General features: G+C 44.0%; 1 protein-coding gene across 3 annotated transcripts in view; it reads right to left on the bottom strand.

Annotated features, from left to right (window-relative positions):
* Positions 1–20,566, bottom strand: part of smpd3 (sphingomyelin phosphodiesterase 3) — a 103,885-nt gene that overhangs the window by 15,335 nt on the left and 67,984 nt on the right. For all 3 annotated transcript variants that reach the window (XM_020585698.1, XM_020585699.1, XM_020585701.1), the window contains 2 exons: positions 19,831–20,082; positions 18,760–19,720 (listed from right to left, as the gene is read on the bottom strand). In XM_020585698.1, coding sequence (XP_020441354.1) covers positions 18,760–19,720; positions 19,831–20,082 — 1,213 coding nt within the window. The remainder of the gene's footprint in view (positions 1–18,759; positions 19,721–19,830; positions 20,083–20,566) is intronic.

Below are 20,566 nucleotides of genomic sequence, written 5' to 3'. Positions count from 1 at the left end.
ATAAAAAAACAAATAAGACTGTAAGTCTTCATCTCTAACATCATCAACAGGAATAGCAATAATTCTCATCTTTTATTTCCCCTCAACAAGGTTAGCACCTGGATGTGGCTCTTGTCATGCATTTTTCCCAAATCGCTGAAAACTGCTGTAGTTAAGCCCCTTCTAAAGAAACGCACCCCGGATCCTTCAGTATTAAATAACTACAGACCGATCTCTAATCTTCCCTTTATTGGAAAAGTGATTGATTCAACTGAACAACATTTTTAAAACCTACTGTAAATGGCCTTTTGGGCAGATTTCAGTCTGGCTTTAGACGACCCCTCAGCAGTTAGACTGCACTGATAAAGGGTGACATCTATGTCGGTACTGACTCAGGTAAACCATCAGTTTCTGTGCTGCCTGTAGCTTTTCATACTATGGACTGGGCAGGATTATCAGGTACAGATGACACATGGATTTACTCTTTCACCAAGTCTCTGTGGTCTTTTATTCACTCTGTAAGTGTTAGAGCAAGTAAATACTGGGGACCGGTCAGTTAGTGGTGCCCATAGACTGAACTAAACAAAGTGAAGGAGCCTTTAGGCGCGATGCTACTGGAACCAGCTCCCCTTAAAACCGAGATCTGCCCCAACTGGAGGCACTTTTAAAACTAAAGACAGTTCTTTTTCCACTGCTTGTATTTCATGTATCTTAATTCCACCCAATCTTGCACTTTGTTGGCTTTTATTTTTCTTCCATTATCCAAAAACCACCTGACTTCATCGTGCTGTTTAGCTGACTGTAAATACACTGGTGTTCCAAATTTCCAGAAGAAAGTACCTGCATCTAGTGTAAAAGTACTCAGAGGTCAGTCTTGGGAAGACTGAAGTAAAGGGACCCAGAGTGTAATGAGAGCAGTGAGAATCCACAGCTGTATTTACCAGGTAACTATTCATGGATGTTGCTGCTTGTTCTATAATTGTTGCTTTTAATTTGCATTTCATGTTTTAATCTAATTTGCATTGTAATGTTTTAGCTATGTATGCATTTTAATGTTATGTCTGTTTGTGTGTCTGAATTGCCTTTGTGTATGAAAATATGCTATATAAATAAACTTGCCTTGGATTTAGTTAAACTCACAAGACGCATTATTGTTCCTGGTCAACGGAAAAAGACAATGAAAGTTAGTGTCCAGCTTAATTCCATTGCATTGACTGACTCAGATCCGAGCTTCAGTAGTCACACTAGGGCCATAATTAAATTGACTGCTATGCTGCACACAGATGGCACCAACTTCCCGATGACGTGAGAATGTGTCCTAACTCTGCCCTCTTTCAAACCTAAACTAAAATCTCTGCTATTTTCTTGTACATTTGACTGAGTGGTTTCTCTGTTGCATTCAGGGCAGCCTGCCAGTTTATTACTGCAGAGTAACTGTGCTGTAGTTGTGTTTTGGTTGTATTTTGTCTTTTATTTTAATTTTTTGTATTTTATTTCCTTTAACAGTACTTTATTTTATTTTGTCTTAATTTAATGTATGCTGGTTTTTAACACTTTTGCGTTTGTTTTTTCCGATGTAAAGTACTTTGGTACTATGGTCATGAACTTTGGGTCATGACCGAAAGGGCAAGATCCCGGATACAGGCGGCCGAAATGAGCTTTCTCCGCAGGGCGGCCGGGCGCACCCTTAGAGATAGGGTGAGGAGCTCGGTCACCCGGGAGGAGCTCAGAGTAGAACCGCTGCTCCTCCACATCGAGAGGAGCCAGCTGAGGTGGCTCGGGCATCTGTTTCGGATGCCTCCTGGGCGCCTTCCTAGGGAAGTGTCTGGAGAGAGGGAGGTCTGGGCATCTTTGCTTAGACTGCTGCCCCCGCGACCCGGTCCCGGATAAGCGGAAGAAAATGGATGGATGGATGGAAGTACTTTGATTTGACTGTTAGAAATGTTCTGTTCATTGTAAATAACGTAGCTTTGCCTCAGAGAGAACATAGTGGGGTTGCAGTAAGTTTACACTTTTAAGGAAGAGCAGTCCTGTTAAGAAATGTCAGTGAAATGAAGGGCCATATGAAAAATGTAATTTGTTTGGAGTGTTCATTCTTTATAATGATGTTATTTGAAAAATCCAATAACCCAAACAGGCGAGCAGCGTTCTTTACTAGAGGCCGGGTAGCTCAGTCAACACCATCCAAGCTAAAGATGTTATCTTTTTAAGTCCTCATACTCTTTATACGTTTTCCAATCCATCGTCAGGACCTCGATTTCTCTTTTCTCTGAGCAGCATAGTGGGAGCGAAGCTGAAATAAATTCAGTGTCACTCAAGATTTAATCAGACACCTTTAGCATCAATGTTGAGAAGTCCTTCAGCAGCACAGAGACAAGACACGGTGCAAGGCTGAGGCTGGCAGCTTTGAAATGCCGGTGGGCGGATGCATACTGATGATAATGATGAGGAGGAATAAAGGCTTCCAGAGAAACGGAGCTGGTGATTGTGGGGTGGTTAGTTTGAAGTGGAAAGACGCCGGGGTGGAGTAAATTCAACATGCTCTCTGTCCAATTAATGAAAACTTATACTGTACACTGGCTGTTTTAAAATCGTACTTTCATCTTTCTTTCTTTCTTTTCTTGTTTTTTTTTTTTAAACAGCCAGTGCTGTTTGCTATTGGAAACGAGGCTGATGAATAAAATCAAACAGTAAAGTTGTGGGCTATAAAACCAAGTCACTGAGAAGACAAAGCAAAAAATAAACACAATTTTAAAAAGAACATGTTTAAAATGTTAAACATTTGTTGTGCGATGCTTCCATGTAGTCAAATTCATCTGCATAAATTAAGATCCATTCATGTCTGTTCTAACAAGGAAAGAAAACACCATTCATCTGTCTGGTGTTAAAGTGCCCCACTTAGAAGAGGACTTTCATTTAGATGAATGGAAACTGATTGCCAATAATGAGATGGCTATTTTGGCTTGGTATCTGTGCAGAGCCCCCGATGAAAAGTCCTAAAGGCCACACTAAAGCATTAGCCTAATTAGCCTGATTTTAATGCCAAACACAAAGCTCACATTGTAGACTGAGGTATAGTAAATAGAGGCCATACATTTGAGGCACTAATTCAATTATTCCTAATGGAAAGACCGTTTTGTGAGGACTGGTGGGCTAGAAGAGCAGAAAAGATTCATCCAGTCAGACGACGTTGCATCTCAGTTGTCCATGGGTAAGGAAGCAACATAAACCCAGATTATTAGTGTATGATCAAAATTCTGAACAATATAACAATGCTCAGGAGTGTAAACAAGATAACCAATGTTAACAAAACAATACAAGAACACAATGTAACTAAAAGAGAACCAGACTTTGGCCTGTTAATTCTATCAAACAGACAAAAGAAAAGAAAGGCCGTCAACTACCTGTCAGGCTACTGGAGACAAGTTTCCTGTGCACAGATAAAGAGCGGTCAGTCACTAGATGCTAAACTAACACACACCAAGGCTAATACACAGGAAGGCTAATGCACAAATGAGCCAGTGAATACCAGGCCTAACCACAGACCGTAAACAAGTTGTTCTACATAAAAACAGAGGTGCTAGTGAGGTTAGCTGTTTGCACACTGACAGCCACCCTGAAAGTCCATACAGCAGTTTCTTTCCAGCAGGTCCTCTCTAGGCTGAGTGGTGAGGCAGACTAAACCAGCGCAGTACAAGAGGGGAACATGGTCTTCTCTCAGGACAGATCCCCCAGTGTTTGTTTCACCATCTGTGAACTAACCAGCGCACGAAATATGAAGAATAAAAGCTTCAGGAGACAGCTCTCCATGACACTCACCGTGAGTGTAAGTTACTGTTGTACTGCTTCAGTTTTAAAGTTCTGTGTTTTAGGTAACACACCCCAAACCTCCTCCTCACGTGAACATCTTACCTCTATATACTAAGTCTTCTAACTGCTTCCTTTGCTTGTGTCATAATTGATGTTGGCATCAAAGGAGGTGCCCAAGGCGGCCAGGCTTCCCCTGGCAGACAGGTGTGCCCCCTCCTCCAACACCACCATCACCCACCCATGGATTGTAAAAACATAGTATTTGTTTGTTGATGGCACTGAAACGAGCTTTAACATTCAGTGCCTCTACTGCCACACATGAAAACTCATTTTCATCTTCAACTGAAGGATGTTTTCACGGGCTGCAGACATGCCATGCTTCAGCTGACAGGCAACTCTCGTGTAGCTGGCCTTTGGGAAGGATCTAATGCGTAAGTGTCAAAATGAGCTGAAGGAAACAGCCATGAGGAGATTCAGTACCATGACTCACTGATTCCAGCTCTTCTAAATGTAGGCTATGTTCAGTGCTTTAATAGTAGCTACTGTGTAGCTACTATTAACGCACTACCCCTAAAATATTGAAACTGTTCTCCTGTAAAAATGACTCTGTGTGTCCTTTGTGCCAGCAGACTATTAAGACCAACAGCTGTTTGATAACGTCTAGTGACTGCAGTGACTATGACCAGCACCAGTACAGACTGGAGGTGGGGAACAGGCTATCGCAGTACTTTCAAACAAGTATACAGCACAAACATGTAGGACGACGTCTTGTTTAACACAGTATTATGCACAGGGAAGTGCCACTTTTGTACAAATTCTTGCCCTGCAGCACCACAAGTTAGCACTGTTGCTCAGCAAGCCCATTAGCACAGATGTCTGAATGAACTACAAAAGTCATCCAAACAAACATGCATTTCATGTCGCCGACCGGCACCGTCCTATAGCCCGGGCCAGAAAATGTTGTTGTCTGCAGAGCATATCTCCCTTAAAGGTGGACTCCCAGAAGCTGGCCCCACGGTTCCTGTGTCCCTTTGAGGTAGAGCGAGTCCTGCATCCGACGGCAGTGCGGTTGTGGCTGCCCAGCTCCATGCGCATCCATCCCATGTGCCATGCCTTCCAGCTAAAGCCTGTCTCCACCAGTCCACTGAACCTGCCTGCCAAGTGACCACCTCCTCCTGTTGAGGTAAATGGTGTCCTGCAGACTCTGTTCACTGTCTTTTGGATGTGCGCCGCCGGGGCCGTGGCTTCCAGCATCTGGTGGACTGGGAGGGCTACGGTCCAGAGGAATGCTCTTGGGCTCCCTATTCCTTCATCTTGGATCCCTCCTTGGTGCAGGACTTCCACTTGTCACACCCAGACAAGCCTCGTGGGTTGCCCAGTGGCTCCTGTTGGGGGGAGTACTGTCACATCTGTAGCTGGCACCTCCGCCCCCTCATGTGCCAACAACTGAACTCGGCGAGAAGGCATGCCTGGCACAGCTGACACCAATCTGTCTGGCTGTACTTAAGACAGGCACTGGCGTGTCCACATCACCAGTTTGTCCTCGTCTGCTACCTGACTGTCCTGGTTCAACTCTTACCCGATTGTCTTGTATGCTGTCCTGCTTATCCTGATCTCCGGTGTGGGTGCGACCCCTCAGCAATCTCCAATGCTGAACAACTTACCCACACGCCACCCTGCTTATTCTGATCACTGGTGTGGCTACAGCCTCTACTCCTCCACCATCTACCCCCCCACAGACCTCCGGTATGGAAGCAACTCCTCTACTCACTACCCAACCAGCTACAGCCTCTACTCCTCCACCATCTACCTCCACTCCCCTACTGGAGCAACCCTTGTCCATCTGCAGCCCCCACTCCTCTACACTCTGCCTCTACAGATCTCTGGCGCTGGTCCTACTCCTTCACTCACTGCCAGTCCAGCTATAGTCCACCTCCCCCTCTCCTTCATTCCAGCCATCTTGGGAGCTCCTGCAACATGGCCTCCAGGTTGCTCTCCTCACAATACCTACCAGCCGTCGAGTCGAATCATCCCCACTGCTGAGACCTGCTGTGTTGGTGTTTGTTCCCCTGTCTATATTCTAATAAAACTGTTTCACTTGCTCTGAGTCCGAGTGCTGCCTCTTGGGTCCGTCTGTTGTTCTCACCTGACGGCACAGGCCGTATCATTATAGATGCTGCTACAGGTGTTGTCTGAACCCTGAACCTGAGAAGAGGGCTGAAGGGATTCCTATGTGTTTGCATGTGTGTCTGTTTGTATACATTCAAAATAAAGCAGACATCCAGTGTGTTTATAAAGTATCTGGCCTATGCAGAAGATGAAGGTCAGATAATCCCATCTACATTAACTAAATTAACTACATCCATCCATTCATTATCTATACTGTAATATACTGGCCTGATTATAAATCCTCCAAGGGTGCTTTAGCTAATTACCTTAGCTCTACCATCAGATGTTTGATCACTTCACTTTAAAACCATCCAATTTGTTGTGCTGGATGACAGATGATCTGTGCTTTCTTTTTGCCTTTACGGTCGAGCAAAACTATCAGACATTCTGATATTTTATTGTAAGCATAGCAGAAGTGTTAACATAGTGTAGTCAAGCCAAGTATGATTTGCTGCTGTAAATTCTATGTGGTGAAAGATTTACTGGTGTTGGAACAGACTGCTGACTGTAGCTGACCTTTTACTGCATCAGACAATTTGTAACCTAATTTGTAGAAAGTTCAAGTCTAATGAATATCTCATCTCCATGTTTCTGTTCACTACATGTTTTATAACACAAATCTGTTTTAAAGTTTTTGGGCCTGTTCAAATTAAGTCTGAGACAAGATCAAATCCTGTCTCAAGTGAGAATATGTCAAATTTCCAGTTGTGTGACACAAGTTCATATCAGTTCTCTGGTCAGTTGAGTCAAGTTCAAACCAGTTCTATAGTCACTCAATACAAGTTCAAACCAGTTCTGTAGTTACTCAATACAAGTTCAAACCGGTTCTATAGTCACTCAATACAAGTTCAAACCAATGAGCAACTCAACTGTGAGAAGTTCACTTCAAGACTTGACTCAGCTAAGAGTCAAGTCAAACGGTGACGTGTAAACACTGATAACCAATTGGTCAGAGAAATTTGCCACTGCTACACGGTGATCTTGCCACCAATGAACCTGGATGTTTACATGTGATGACACCAGTCGCTCGTTCTTCATTCATTCATAATAGTAGCTGCCACCTCACTCTCACGAGTGTTACATAGGGTAAACTCTATGGTGACAGAGGCCTCGAGCCTCCGTTACTATACAATGTAACCATTACATTACATGAACCACCACATCCTATATCTTATCATGTAAACCCATAGCTTACTGAATGTGATCATATGAGCACAATGGCTACAGCTAGGCCTGATAGGTAGACCTAGCTAGCTGGCAAGTTAGTGGGTTACCACATCTCCGAAAACACAGGAGCAAATTTGTAATTGACTTTACTTGGATAGGTTGACCACATATTTGAAAACTAGATGGTTACTTTCTATCAAAGTTATCTACAATAGAAAACAAAGCACCTGGTACCAAAGGTGACCCAGCACACATCGCTGACTCCAAGTCCACCACCTTCTTCTCCTCTGCTTTGTTCACCTACTCTATTTTAAGTCTCCTCATACTTCACAAGTAGAAAGCCTTTCTGGTCTCTGAATGGTGACCATGAAAATGATTGTTACTTTGAGTGAGTCCTTATTTTTGTTACTTACTTTTGTTACCCTGTTGAGTCTGAAGTTCATAGCGCTGGTGTATCATACAGTTAGCATTATGAGCACAAATGAACCCTTTAACAGTTTGGACCTCTGTTTTCAAAGTGTTTATTATCATAACTATACAGTAAAAAGCCATTGTGCTAGAAATGTACCTGAGACAAGATGGCACCAGTGTGTATGGCCTGCCGTCTATCGCTCCTAATTCTGTTTTTGTGTTGTATTGTTAATTTTTTTTATCCGGAATGGCGACTCTCTTTTGTCGTATGACCGTCAAACTCTGCTGAATCTGCGATCGGATGTTTCAAACTTTGTGCAGTTTGATCGTCCTGGGCACAGGTCTCTACCTCCGTTTTTATCAGGAATATCTGCTGACCTTTGCCGCGTTCCAGCTCTCCCATTCAGGGGGAGGAGGAGGCAGAGACGTCAGGGCAGGCGAGGTGGACAGCTGGTAGGAGGCGGAGGCAGAGGCAGAGGCAGAGGCGAGGTGGACAGCTGGTAAGACTAAAGGCCTCCTTGACGAGTTTTTCCTCAACATCTTTGATTCAGTATGCTTCGACTGCCAGCCTCTGGGCTTCGTGGCGTTCTCTGGACCCTGTCCGCTCATTGCTGGTTGGCTCGGATTGGGGGACAAGGTGGCTTCGTAGCTGTCTATGCCGATGTGGGATTAACCGCTCGAATCTATGGCCACTGAAGCATGCCTTCAGGCTGGCTGGCTCCCGAAATTTGGATTTTCTCTGTGTGACTGAGACCTGGCTAGGTGTGGGTGAGTCCAAAGCTCTTCTTGAACTGCAGCCACCTCACTGTACTTTTCTTAATTCCCCGAGGCCATCGGGTCATGGAGGGGGAATAGCTACTGTTTACAAAACGACTTTTAAATGCAAGCAGATTTTTATCATTACCTTCTTTCTCCAACTTTGAGTTGTCCTTATTTGAGCTGGGTCATTCTCCAGCCTTATTGTGGGCTGTGATTTATCACCCACCTAAGTTCAATAAGGATTTTATATGTGCCTTTTCTGATTTCTTGGTCAATTTTATGCCCATATATGACCAGGTTTTAATTATTGGGGATTTTAATACCCATGTCTGTTGTCCTGACAAACCTTTAGTTAAGGCTTTTTTAGATCTTATTGATTCTTTTAATCGTACCTAATTTGTGGCTGGTCCTACCCATGAGCATGGGCACACCTTGGACCTTGTCTTATATTATGGTGTGCCAGTTCGTGAATTAGAAATCTGTGATGCTGTGTTCTCTGATCATTTGCCTGTGTTATTTGAGATTGATTTTATTTGTGATACAACTGTACCTTGTGTTACTCCACGGCGTTGCTGTACGTTTAATTCTTCCACTTCTGTTCAGTTCTCTGCTATCTTTAGTGAAAATCTTGTAATTTCTGACTCTGTGGACACAGAGGAGCTTGCATTAGATTTTCACTCTACTTGTCAGGCTGCCATGGCACCACTGAAGGTTAGGCGGCCTAGGGCTAAGTTTGAGCCCTGGTTAAATGAAATGTCCCACGCTGCCAGGCGTGTCGTAGGGCTGAGCGCAGGTGGAGAAAAGATAAATTATATGTATCACTTCAGATACTAAGACACTCTTGGCATCGTTATCAGAAAATTGTGAAAAATCTTAAGAGAAATTATTTGTCTAACATTGTTCAGTCGAACTGTCATAAGCCTCGTGTTCTGCTTAAGGTTATTGATTCTGTTCTGAATGTTCCTCAGGTTGCCTGTGTTGAGTCCTCCTCTGCCCTTTGTCAAATTTTTACATTTCTTCAATGATAAGGTTCTCTCTACTAGAGCTCAAATTTTATGATTTTCCTGTTTCTCGTTCCTGCCCTGCTATTTTTGATCAGTTTGAGTGTGTGTCTCTGTCCAGTTGCCAGGAGATTGCTGGGCGTTTGAAATGGTTTTTATATGTGAATTGTTGGTATGGTTTGAAAACTCATTCATTCTTGTTCGTGTTTTGATACTATTTATTGGTGTGATCTTATCTGTATTGATTGATATCTTATTTTTCAGAATCAGAATCAGCTTTATTGGCCAAGTGTGTTGGACACACGAGGAATTTGACTCGGGTACATCGGCTCTCAAAGTGCAAACAGTGAACCATCATATGGCTGTGTAATATAACAAAATAGCAGTACTAACATCAACAACCAGTGCAAACTTGAAGCATAATCTGTAGTAATGCATTTGAACTGTGTATTCACACAAACACACTCTTCAAACATGCACTTAGCAGTTTGAAATAATTATAAGAGATGATAAATGTTGAGACTGAAAAATGTTAATTATGGAGCGAATGTTGGCTGGTGCTTAGGGAAACATTTTTTAATGAATATTCTGTCTCTGCCTCACTCTCCCTCCTGCTCTCTGTCCCTCCTGAATCACATTTCCACAGGAGACAATTCGGATGTATGTTGCTGACCGGCTGCTGCTCTGCTGGTAAATACATCCATAGAAAAATGATGAGAGGGAGAGAGTGTGTGTGGCTCGAGTTTCATTTCATATATCAAGAAGCAGTTTAACATTCCTATGATTGAAATAAATCAGTGTGGAAACAATAGCACAAGATGTCTGGAGGTTTCATTTTTGCCATCATGGGTTCATTTGGAACTACACTTGCATGTCAGCCAGGTAGTGATCTCTTAGAGTTAGCTGTATTGTCATTATTGTCAAGCTGAGCAGTTATTTACAATAGTTTTCAATGCATCTTTGGCATAATAAAAGACCAGGCTGTGGTCCTTCAAAAATATACTGTTTGTTCAGTGAAACAACCTAAAGCCAAAATGTTGCATGTTACTGTTTCTCAGCCTATTTCATACCAAAAGCACTTGGCTTGATCAAGACATATACAATATGTGTATACAGTATGTCTGAAATACTTATGACTACACCACACAGTGACAGATTGTTACCAATATGAAATGTTAAAAGCACCACAGTAATGCGTGCTTGGTATCAAATAGCACAGAACAGAAAAAGGAATGATTTTAAGGATTATCACTCTAACATTCTTGTTTGTGTTCAATATGAAAGAACAGTCTGGTAGGCGCATACAGAAACACAGCGTGAACATCAGGTACATCAAATGAACTGTGTCTAATGAGATGCATCCCAGCTGGCGCCGAGTGTCAGGTTATAATGAGTAAGAATGACCAAAGGTTCCTGGAGGGGAAGCGAGGGTTCATATCAAGATGCTTCCTTGGAAAAGTGCCATGATGTGTGGAGACAGGAGAGAGGCAAAGGGACGAGCAGTAGGCACATCAAAGCCCGCAGCTGGCTGGGTGTCGGCCAGGTTATAGGGAAGGGCTAGCACAGGCCACAATGCCTTTCCACTGATGAGAACAACATATGATCTGTACAGACCATACTGCAGTGAAAAATAAACTGTGAGGCTCTAAAAGCTCCTTCAGTATTGATCGTTTACAGCATGGTATATTAAGTGGCTCTTAACAGCATCTCAACTATCCATTTGAACTCTGCCACTGTTGATTAGCTTGCTTTGGGATTTGATGGAAATGCAATTTAAACTCAGAAAGACCAGGCCTATGACAACACTTTCTCTTTGTCTGTGTCAGATTTTTGTGGCATCAGGGCTGAAGGATATTTAATAAACCTGTTGCAAATTACTGCCAGTTGCTCCAAATACTGCAGCACGCAATGGTTCAGTTTAGCAGCGTATTTACCAACACTGATGATGTAATGCTGTGCTCCATTTAAAGTTGGAAGAGTTCCAAGTCAGATACTCCAAATGGAACGCCCCCGGAAATCAGAATTCCTACTCAGAAAGTCAGAGTAACCACACCAACCACAACTTTAAAATCCAAGATGGCTGGACCGTGCATCAACAGCTGTGAAGGCTGCAGTAATATAGCATTTATTAGCACTTCTGTCCTGTTTGTGTCTTACTATAACAGTCAGACAAACAGTACTATCCAACCTTTGTGTGTTGGCTTGTTGCTACAACGTCTGTATGTGCTGATACCGCATACTGTGTGGTTATATACTAGCATTGCTAAAAGCCGCCAGTAGTGGCTAACAACAGCAAACCCTGTCCATTTTGGTTTTAACACTTGTCGTACTGGAATGTGGTCAGCTTGGGTGTGACGTCATTCTCAGCACTGACTTCCGACCTCTGAGGTAAATGAAAATGAGCTCACCTGCAGCTGAGTTAATCTGAACATACCCCCACTTAGGATCTGATGCCTGTATTGTGGCGCGTGTGAGAGAGAGTAGAGGAAAGTTTAAGTTTACAGTGACTGAGCTTTGGTTAAGGAAACCAAAAACATACTGTATTTTAGAACTTTGTGTAGTCTCCTGCCAGTCAAATCATTTTTATTTCGTTCAGTAATTGAAGCATGTTTTGACTTTGAAAGCCTGTATGAGTCCCTTACATTCTCCTCTGAGCGATGCGATTTACAAACACCCTCTCCCTCCTCAAATGTGGTCTTAACTCCTAAGAGAAGTCAGACGCCTAGCAGCTTCCATACTGACAGCAGCACCGCAAATTTTACACCTGCTTTCTCTGTTAAATTTCAGCTGCAGTTCCCTGTGTAGCAACGCTGGCAAATCACGTGCTGAGGGTGTTTTATATAGAATTTGTATAAATTCCCTTCTCTCCTATCTGATTTTTGCAGCCCCAGGGCCACCTTAAGACACATATTGCATGAGACCAGACATGCAGGTTTCTTTTACTCTCCCTGACAGAGAACCCCACTCCTATATGAAGTTTAGTGCCAGAAAATGAGCTGCAAAATCTTAGTAAACATCCCCCATTGTCTGAGTCTTATTATTCAATTAACTATGGCTACAGAAACATTGAAGTGGAGTTTCAGCCAAAGCCCAGTGCAGAACTGCACAAGAGGCTGACTGAACATCAGAAACAGACAACTGAGCCATGCACATGACAACTCAGCAAACCTATTAGTGGGTCCAGAATTTTACGTGGATCCAACTCAGACTTCGGTGTGTGATGTGGGACTGGATGCAGTCATCATTCCATAGCAGTACAGAGAATCATTTTGTTTAATATTGTTTGCTCTTCTTCTCTATCATTTGCAAGCAGAAGCAGCTTGCACTGAGACATGTAGCGCACACCACCGGTTGGCCCACAGCCAGCTTTTCAGAGGGACCTCAAATACAAGGAGGTAATGAAACAGGGATGTGAGGCCAGCTTGTAAGCTGCAGTGACAGCCAGCAGGTAGCATGGCTAACAGGATGAGACTGTGAGCATGCAAGCTGTGATGGAGCATGTCATTATTAGGTCAGGTGTATGTAAGGGCATGTACAGATCACACATGTATCCATCATCAGCATCAGGTTCTGACCCAGTAGAGCCTGGATGAGCTTCAGATTGACGTCCTGACATTCACACTATGTGGCTGATTAATGAAGTCAGAGGCCGTTAACACTGATCACAGAGGCATACACAGGTCCAGCCATGCACACACGCTTTCCAACATACACACACAGTTGTTTTATGTGTAATTGATTCATTGTACATTGTCTGTGTAAGCTTTATTGTTTTTGCAGCTCATTTTTTGGCATTAAACAGTGAACATGAACGTATATAGAACCCCCAGCCTGATCACTGATGCAGAGGGAGCTGTAACCAGTGTTTAAGTCAGGATAAAGCAGATTTAAAATTTACAGCATTGCTGTCAGTATGGTAACTGCTATTCATTTGAGATATCATCAGCATTAAGAGCGCACTTGAGGGTGTTTCACATGGGAGGAACTTATACAGGCTTTCAGGTCACACCATTCTTCAATTACTGAATGAAATGACAGGCGAGCTGGCTGGCAGAAGACCATGATTTCAGTTCAGAAATACAGTATGTTGGCTGGCTTCTTCAATAAATATTAAAGCAGTAAATGTACAGTTTCTTCTACCCTCCATCTCAGCCAACACATACGCAGTACATGCACCAGGTCCTCATTAGCAGGGGTACATTGAAAATAGCCCTGCTGTGGGTGCGAGATTGAAAAATTGCAGTGACATTTTGAGCACCTGATGGTAATTTGCAAGAGGTTTAGTCAAACTGATGGTTTTCTTATTATACAATACAAAAAAGACTGCAGCTCTGAAGAGTCATGAATCCACATTAACTGAATGTACATTCAGTAGGAAGCCAACATTAGTGCACTGGTAGCCATGTCATAAAGCCATCCTGCTTCCAGGGCTGGTACAGTGGAGCCACTGTGAAAGTGCCTTCACCAACCATTAAGACTGCATGCAATGTCATGTCCTGACTTTGTGGGATATGGCTCAGGGCTTTAGTTGCCTAATGGACTTACTGAAGACCTTAGTACTTATTATGGTAGTAGACATTAGAGGACCTTCCTGCATTGCTCCTGACTGCTATGAAAAAAGATATCTCTTAGTTACTATTGGCATGTGGAGCAACAGGAATTACTTAAGCCTCCATGAATAATGATTTTGTGTGGAAGACCTGTAAGTGTCTCTCTAAGTATAAAGAAAGAAACAGCAAAAGAAACAAAAGTGAAACATCCCACTACAACACAGACCCTACATCACAGTGCTGTCTTTGGTGTAGACTCATGGTTCCATGACATATCATTGGCATCACTTCTGAAATTTAACAATGTTTTCAAGGTCTTCACATTTATTTAAAAAATTTGCTTATTTCCAAATAATGGAGTTGGAATGGAAGTATAAGGATAGAGAATGCTTGTGAACTTGTCAGTTTTGAGGAAGGCTAAGGAGGTCTGTGCCACTGACCCCCAGCAGGGATAGAGGGAAAGGGGGGGGGGGAACTAAAAGCAGAAGCGGAAGTATGGAGGTTTGAGTGTGAGTGGGTTAAATAGTGTGAAAACAGAAGAGGCCTAGTTCGGCTCCTGTCCCGCTCCCCAACATAATTACATGATCTCTATTTAGTGCCATGACAGTGTATCGGACCATCTCTGTGGGCAAATTTAAATTATATCCAGAACTACTGGATGGATTATCATTAAATTTGTTAGAAATATTTGTTGTCCACAGAGGTATATTCTGATTGACCTTGACTTTTCATCAGGTGCCATGATTAGGTCAAAATATGAAGTTATTCAGTAGCCACAAAATTACTGACATTACTTTGACATGACTTTAGGTTTTTCTGTTTCTCAGATATGAGGATTGTTTACTTGCAGACTGAATAACGTTGGGTTTTGGACTGTTGGTCAAGGAAAAATGAGAAGTGAAAAAATTTCCTTGGGCTCTGAGAATAGTATAAATAGTTTTAACATTCATTTTCTACCGCTTAGTCCCTGAACGGGGTCACGGGTGGGGCCGGAGCCAATCCCGGCCGGCAATCGGGCGAAGGCAGGGTACACCCTGGACAGGTCGCCAATCCATCGCAGGGCTAACACATAGACGAACAACCACACATACGCGCTCCTATGGGCAATTTAGAGACACCAATCAACCTAAGCTGCATGTCTTTGGACTGTGGGAGGAAGCCGGAGTACCCGGAGAGAACCCACGCAAGCACGGGGAGAACATGCAAACTCCACACAGAAAGGTCCCAGGTGGGGCCCGAACCCGGAACCTTCTCGCTGTGAGGCAACGGCGCTAACCACTGTGCCACCGTGCTGCTAGTTTTAACAGACAGACTCAATTATCACTTAGCTAAAATACAGATATTGGATATTGGCATCGGGGACATCAACATTAGCTTTCAGCGGAAACAGCATCAAGCAGTGTTCAGAGCAGAGGCACATTTCTGCTGCAGAAGAACTATTAAATTTTGCCCGCTGTGACATTTAGTTTTACTTCAGCTCTGTTTGAAACTAATTCAAGATTCAAGATTTTTATTTGCCATTTATGCATAAACAGACAGTCTAGGCATATAGGAATTCTTGTGCAGCTCTCCTTTCGAGTCAGGTAAGGAGTCAAAAGCCAGAAAGAACACTTAGTCTTAAAATTAAAAGTTACTTAAAGGCGACAAAGTATTAAAACACAATTCATAAAAATAGGGTAATAGTATTTCCCACAGTGAACTTCAAACATCACACTTAGTAATTCACATGGTGGAGCTGGATATGTCGGCAGGGAAAAAGCTGTTGTAAAGTCTAGTTCTGTGTGTGATGATACTGTCCGCCCTGCTGTGCCTGAGGCTGTAGGTGCAGTTTTTGTGTCTGAGCAGAGAGTGGCGTGGATCCCTGAGTATGTTCTCTGCCCTTTTATGATAGCGCTGTGTGTATAGTGTGTCCATAGCAGGCAGTTCAGTCCCAATGATCTTCTCTGCTATCTTTATGACCCTTTGAAGAGCCTTCCTCTCTGCCTGTGTGGTGTTACCATACCAGACTGTGATGCCAGTAGTGAGGATGCTCTCTACCAGTCCTCTGTAAGCCTGGGTGAGAGGGCAGTGGTTTAGCCCAGCTTTTCTGAGCCGCCTGATGAAGTATAGCCACTGCAAGGCTTTCTTCGCTGTGGCAGCTGTGTTCAGTGACCAGCTCAGGTCAGATCTCACCTGCAGGCCCAGGAACTTGTGGCTGTCAGTCCTCTCCACCTCAGTCCCTTTGATGGACAGAGGCAGCAGAGAGGAGGGGTTCTCCCTGAAGTCTACTATTATTTCTTGTCTTGTTTTTGCTGAAGATGAGGTCATTCTCCTCTCCATAAACAAGAATGTCGTTCTGTAAGCTTCTGTAACCCGACTCGTCTCCCCCCTTGATGAGGCCCAGAATGGTGGTATCATCAGCATATTTAATGATGATGGTGTTGTCCTGGTTGGAGACAGTCGTGGGTGTACAGGGTGAAGAGTTTGGGGCTGAGACAGCAGCCCTGCGGTGAGCCTGTGCTGATTGTGAACTCAGCAGACATCCGCCCTCCCATTCTGACCACCTGTGGTCTTTCAGTCAGGAAGTCCAGAATCCAGTTACAGATGGGAATTGGGACACTGAGATCTGTCATCTTCCCAATCAGTCTGCCCAGGCGAATGGTGTTGAATGCAGAACTATAGTCCAGGATCCTAGCATACGTACTGCTGTTGTTCAGGTGTTTCAGGGTGTGGAATAAAGCCAGAGCCGTCGCACCATCTGCTGATCGGTTGGGGTGGCAGGCAAACTGGAGGGGGTCTACAGTGTCCGGGAGCATGTGGTTAATGTGTGCGAGGACCAGTTTTCTAAGCACTTTATGGTGACTGATCTGAGTGTCACTGGCCTGAAGTCATTCAGAGTGGATGTGTTTGAGGGTCTTAGGGACTGGTATGATAATGGATTTTTTTTGAAAATGAAAGGACTACTGCTTGGGTTAAAGACAGGTAGAAGATGTCTGTGTACACAAGCTAGTTAGCTGATCAACTAGCTAGTTGATCCCCACAGGCTCTCAACACTCTAGGGGGGACACCGTCTGGTCCCGCCGCCTTACGGGGGTTTACCTATCTCAGGGCCTTCAGGACCTGTGTGTGTGTCACCTGAAAAGCGATGTCCCCGGGGTTGCAGGGGGATTTTGAGGGTGTGTATGTAGTCATCCTGTCAAACCTTGCATAGAAGTTGTTGAGGCTGTCCGGGAGGGTGGCATCCTGGGGGGCTGTGTTTGTTGATTTGTTCCTGTAGTTCAGTGGTTCTCAAACATTTTCTGTCATTCCCCACTTAAGAGGGTGGGCGAATTTTCAAGCCCCACTTGTCAACAAAATGATAAAGAAATTGGCCAATTTTAAAATTTCAAATGTATTGAAATATCAAATAACACTAAGTTCAAAACAGATAAAATATGGGTTCAATTGTTTTATAACTTAGCCTTGGCTTGCAACTGTATCGTTTGACAGGTGATAGTTTTCAATTTTGCAGCACTTGTCTCATCCAGCATAATCGACACCATGTCTAGAGCAGCAGGGAGAATCCTGGATGTCCTGGTGTTGTTATTCATGTAGTAGCTCTCCAGTTTTCTGAAGTATGCTCCTTTGCAGCTCTGATGGTCTTCTGTAGCTTGTACCGGGCTTTCCTGTACTCCGCTTGACTTGATACTCCGACTTAAAAGCCTCTCATCTCTTCCTGATTTTCTGTTTTATATCCCTATTGAACCATGGTTTCTGGTTGGGGAAAACACGGACAGTTCTAGCTGGTGTGCATATGGATGTGCAGCAGCTGATGTAGTCACTCACAGTCTCTGCATATTCATGGATGTCGTCTGTGGCCCCTTTGAAGATGCTCCAGTCTGTGGCCTCTAGACAGCCCTGCAGGCTGGCCTGTGCACAGTCGTTCTAGGTTAGCTCTGGGTAAGCATCCAACGTGCTCGGGTCAAAATCTCCAAAAAAGACTGCACTCTCTTAGCACTAACAAAGTCGCCCGGTCATAAATAAAGTTTGCGGTATTTACTGTTGCTTTAACACAGCACAAATAATCAAAAAAGAGACAAAAGAGAAACAACCTGACTCTGAGTGAACTGCGACATCGCACACCAAGGAGCGCCATCTTTATGCTATATAACTAATTCCCATATTTTCCTTTTTGTATCGGCATTGTGAAAGGAAATATTGCCCAGGCTGTGAAACTCAAGCATTCAACAATTATTCCAGAAGTAAGCAGTGAAAGATATCTCATCATTTTGACTTAAGGTCATTGTTCTGCAGTCAAAGACTACAGCCCTTTCTAAATACAGCCGGGGACAGTACTTATGACTTTTTAAGCAAGCCTCTAGCAACAGCGACTCCGAAACTAATTTGTGAAACCATAACAAAATGACTGCTGTAGGGTTTCTGCTTAAGAACTTTATAAGGAAGTTGTTGGAACAGTAATTAACATTCGTTGGTAGAAACTGAGTCAAGGTGTTAAGGCTTCAGGGCGCCAGCATGTACTTTTTGCAAGATTTTTGTTTTATTAGTTTCTTGAATGTGTTGTGGTTATTGTTTAATGAAACAGTTTGACATTTTGAGAAATATAATCATTTGCTCTCCTGCTGAGAGTTAGAGAATACTGACACTGGTTAGTATGCGTCTGGATCCAGGAGATGGTTGGCACGCGTACAGCTTAGGATAAAGACTGAGGGCAGAGGGAAACCACTGGACTGTCTCCTCCAAAGGTAAGGTGTTCCACTCACTAGCACCTCTCAGGACTTTGCTATAAAATGTTATTTCTGCTTTGCTTTACTCATTCAAAAACTGAAGTGTTGGACTATTGCTTGGCTAGGCAAAGTGATGTTCTGAAGTTTTGTTGACAGGTTTTACTAGACAGAGCTAGAATAGAAAATGAGAAGTAAATTAAAACTTCTGACCTTGGTAAACAGTGCCCCCTTGGCTGCCAATGCATCTTCCCCTCTTCCGTTGGGGTAGCACTCATACCGTGCATCCAGGATTGGGTAGCGGCTAGCCAACATCAGCCCACTGTTCAGGAATTTGAACCTTGAGCAGCAACCTTTCCAGCCGTACCGCCCAACATCACTCAGCACATAGGGAAAATAGTGATGCAGCTGCCGTCGCAGTCTGGTTGTTGATCCATGGTCAAACACCTCCTGTAGAGCCAGGAAATCCAAGTTAGCAGGAAAAAAGGCAGAGATCTCGTGGTCAAAAGTCTCATCCCCATGACGGCGTTTTCGTCCTGGACGCTTAAAGATTGATGTATGAGGAACATGAGAGAGAGTATTGTTTGGGGATATCGCTACATTGCTGTCCCCTCCATGGTAACGAGCAAGAGACTCCCTGGAGGCAGTCATGCTGCCTGCGTCTCCTCCTCCTGCCTGTTCCCCAGGACGATGGTTCTCTGTTTCAACGGCCTGCTCCTGGGTGCTCGGTTTTGGGGCACTGATGCTGATCTGAACTCCTGAGGTGTGAGGTGGGCAGTCTGTGAAGGGTTTTGTCTGGGTCCCCTCCCTGTGCACGGGGCAGTCCTGATGGCTGGGGCCACTCTGTGGCCTTGTGGAATGCATAGGGCAGTCTGGAGTCTCCCCTGAGGTGTGAACAGGACAGTCGGAGCCGTTGTTAGCATGTGCGGAATGGAGGGGGCAGTCTTCTGTGGCATCAGCTGAGTCTGGGTGAATTGAGCATTCAGAGGGGCCCTGGTCCCCTGCAGTGGGGTGAACAGGGCACTCGGTGGCACCTGAGGGGTGAACTGGGCACTCGGTGAGGGGTTCAGTTTCAACATTGGCTGGGACATTGTTGGGGTGTGTTTGGTCTGGGCGCTGGCCCAGAGAGGAGGTACGACGGAAACCTGTGGCAAGGCTGCTGAAAGATGCTGCGCTGATAAATTGAAAAGAAAGAAAGAAAAAAGAAATAAAGAAGTGTTCAAATGTTAATTTTACTGCTGCCAAGACGTGATTAGGAGGAGTTCAGGAGAAATCTCTCCTCACCTGATGGAAGTGTTTGTAGGCGAATCAATGTAGATTTTAATCTGAGGCCGACTGGCACCATTGCAGATCCTCTTCCCCACTTCACAGGCTCTTCTGTGGGTGTCTGACAGGTTGTTGAACCTGGCCAGGGACTCTGGCAGCAGGCATGCGTTGGCACTGCAGAAACAAAAGCTTTTGCCTTGTGGCCTCCATTCCCCAGTACCTACGCCCCCTAGTCCTGCTTGGCCCTGCTCGGCCTGGTGTTTGTCTGGTCTGCACAAGATAAGAAAAAAAAACAAAACCATGGGAGGTCAAACAGAAGCTCTAGAGTGCAAAATATCAAAATCCTGACATTTTAGAAAATAAGCTTTCACTTTCATGTTTCACTCTCAGGTGAAGCCAGTGGCTGGTTAGCTTAGCCTAGCATAAAGCCTGGATGCTGGGTAAAACATCAGTCTTGATAAAGCACCCCTAAAGCTCACAATAATTAACACATTATATATCATTTATTTAATGTGCACAGTGACCTCCTGGTGCCTCAGCTGTTGTCTAACAGCCTGATAAAGTAGTTCCTCTAGAAATAGTTCCATAGTTAGGCAGGCTGTTCCTGCCTGTTTCCAGGCTTTATACTAAACTAAGATAAGATGCTGGCTTAGCTTTGTATTTTGCAGAATATATACAGTGGGTACGAAAAGTATTCAGACCCCCTTAAATTTTTCACTCTTTGTTATATTGCAGCCATATGCTAAAATCATTT

The sequence above is a fragment of the Monopterus albus genome, unplaced genomic scaffold (assembly GCF_001952655.1).
Source record: "Monopterus albus unplaced genomic scaffold, M_albus_1.0 scaffold373.1, whole genome shotgun sequence".
NCBI lineage: Eukaryota > Metazoa > Chordata > Actinopteri > Synbranchiformes > Synbranchidae > Monopterus > Monopterus albus.
Note: the sequence above shows the minus strand (reverse complement) of the source record. Positions and strands in the feature narration are given on the sequence as shown.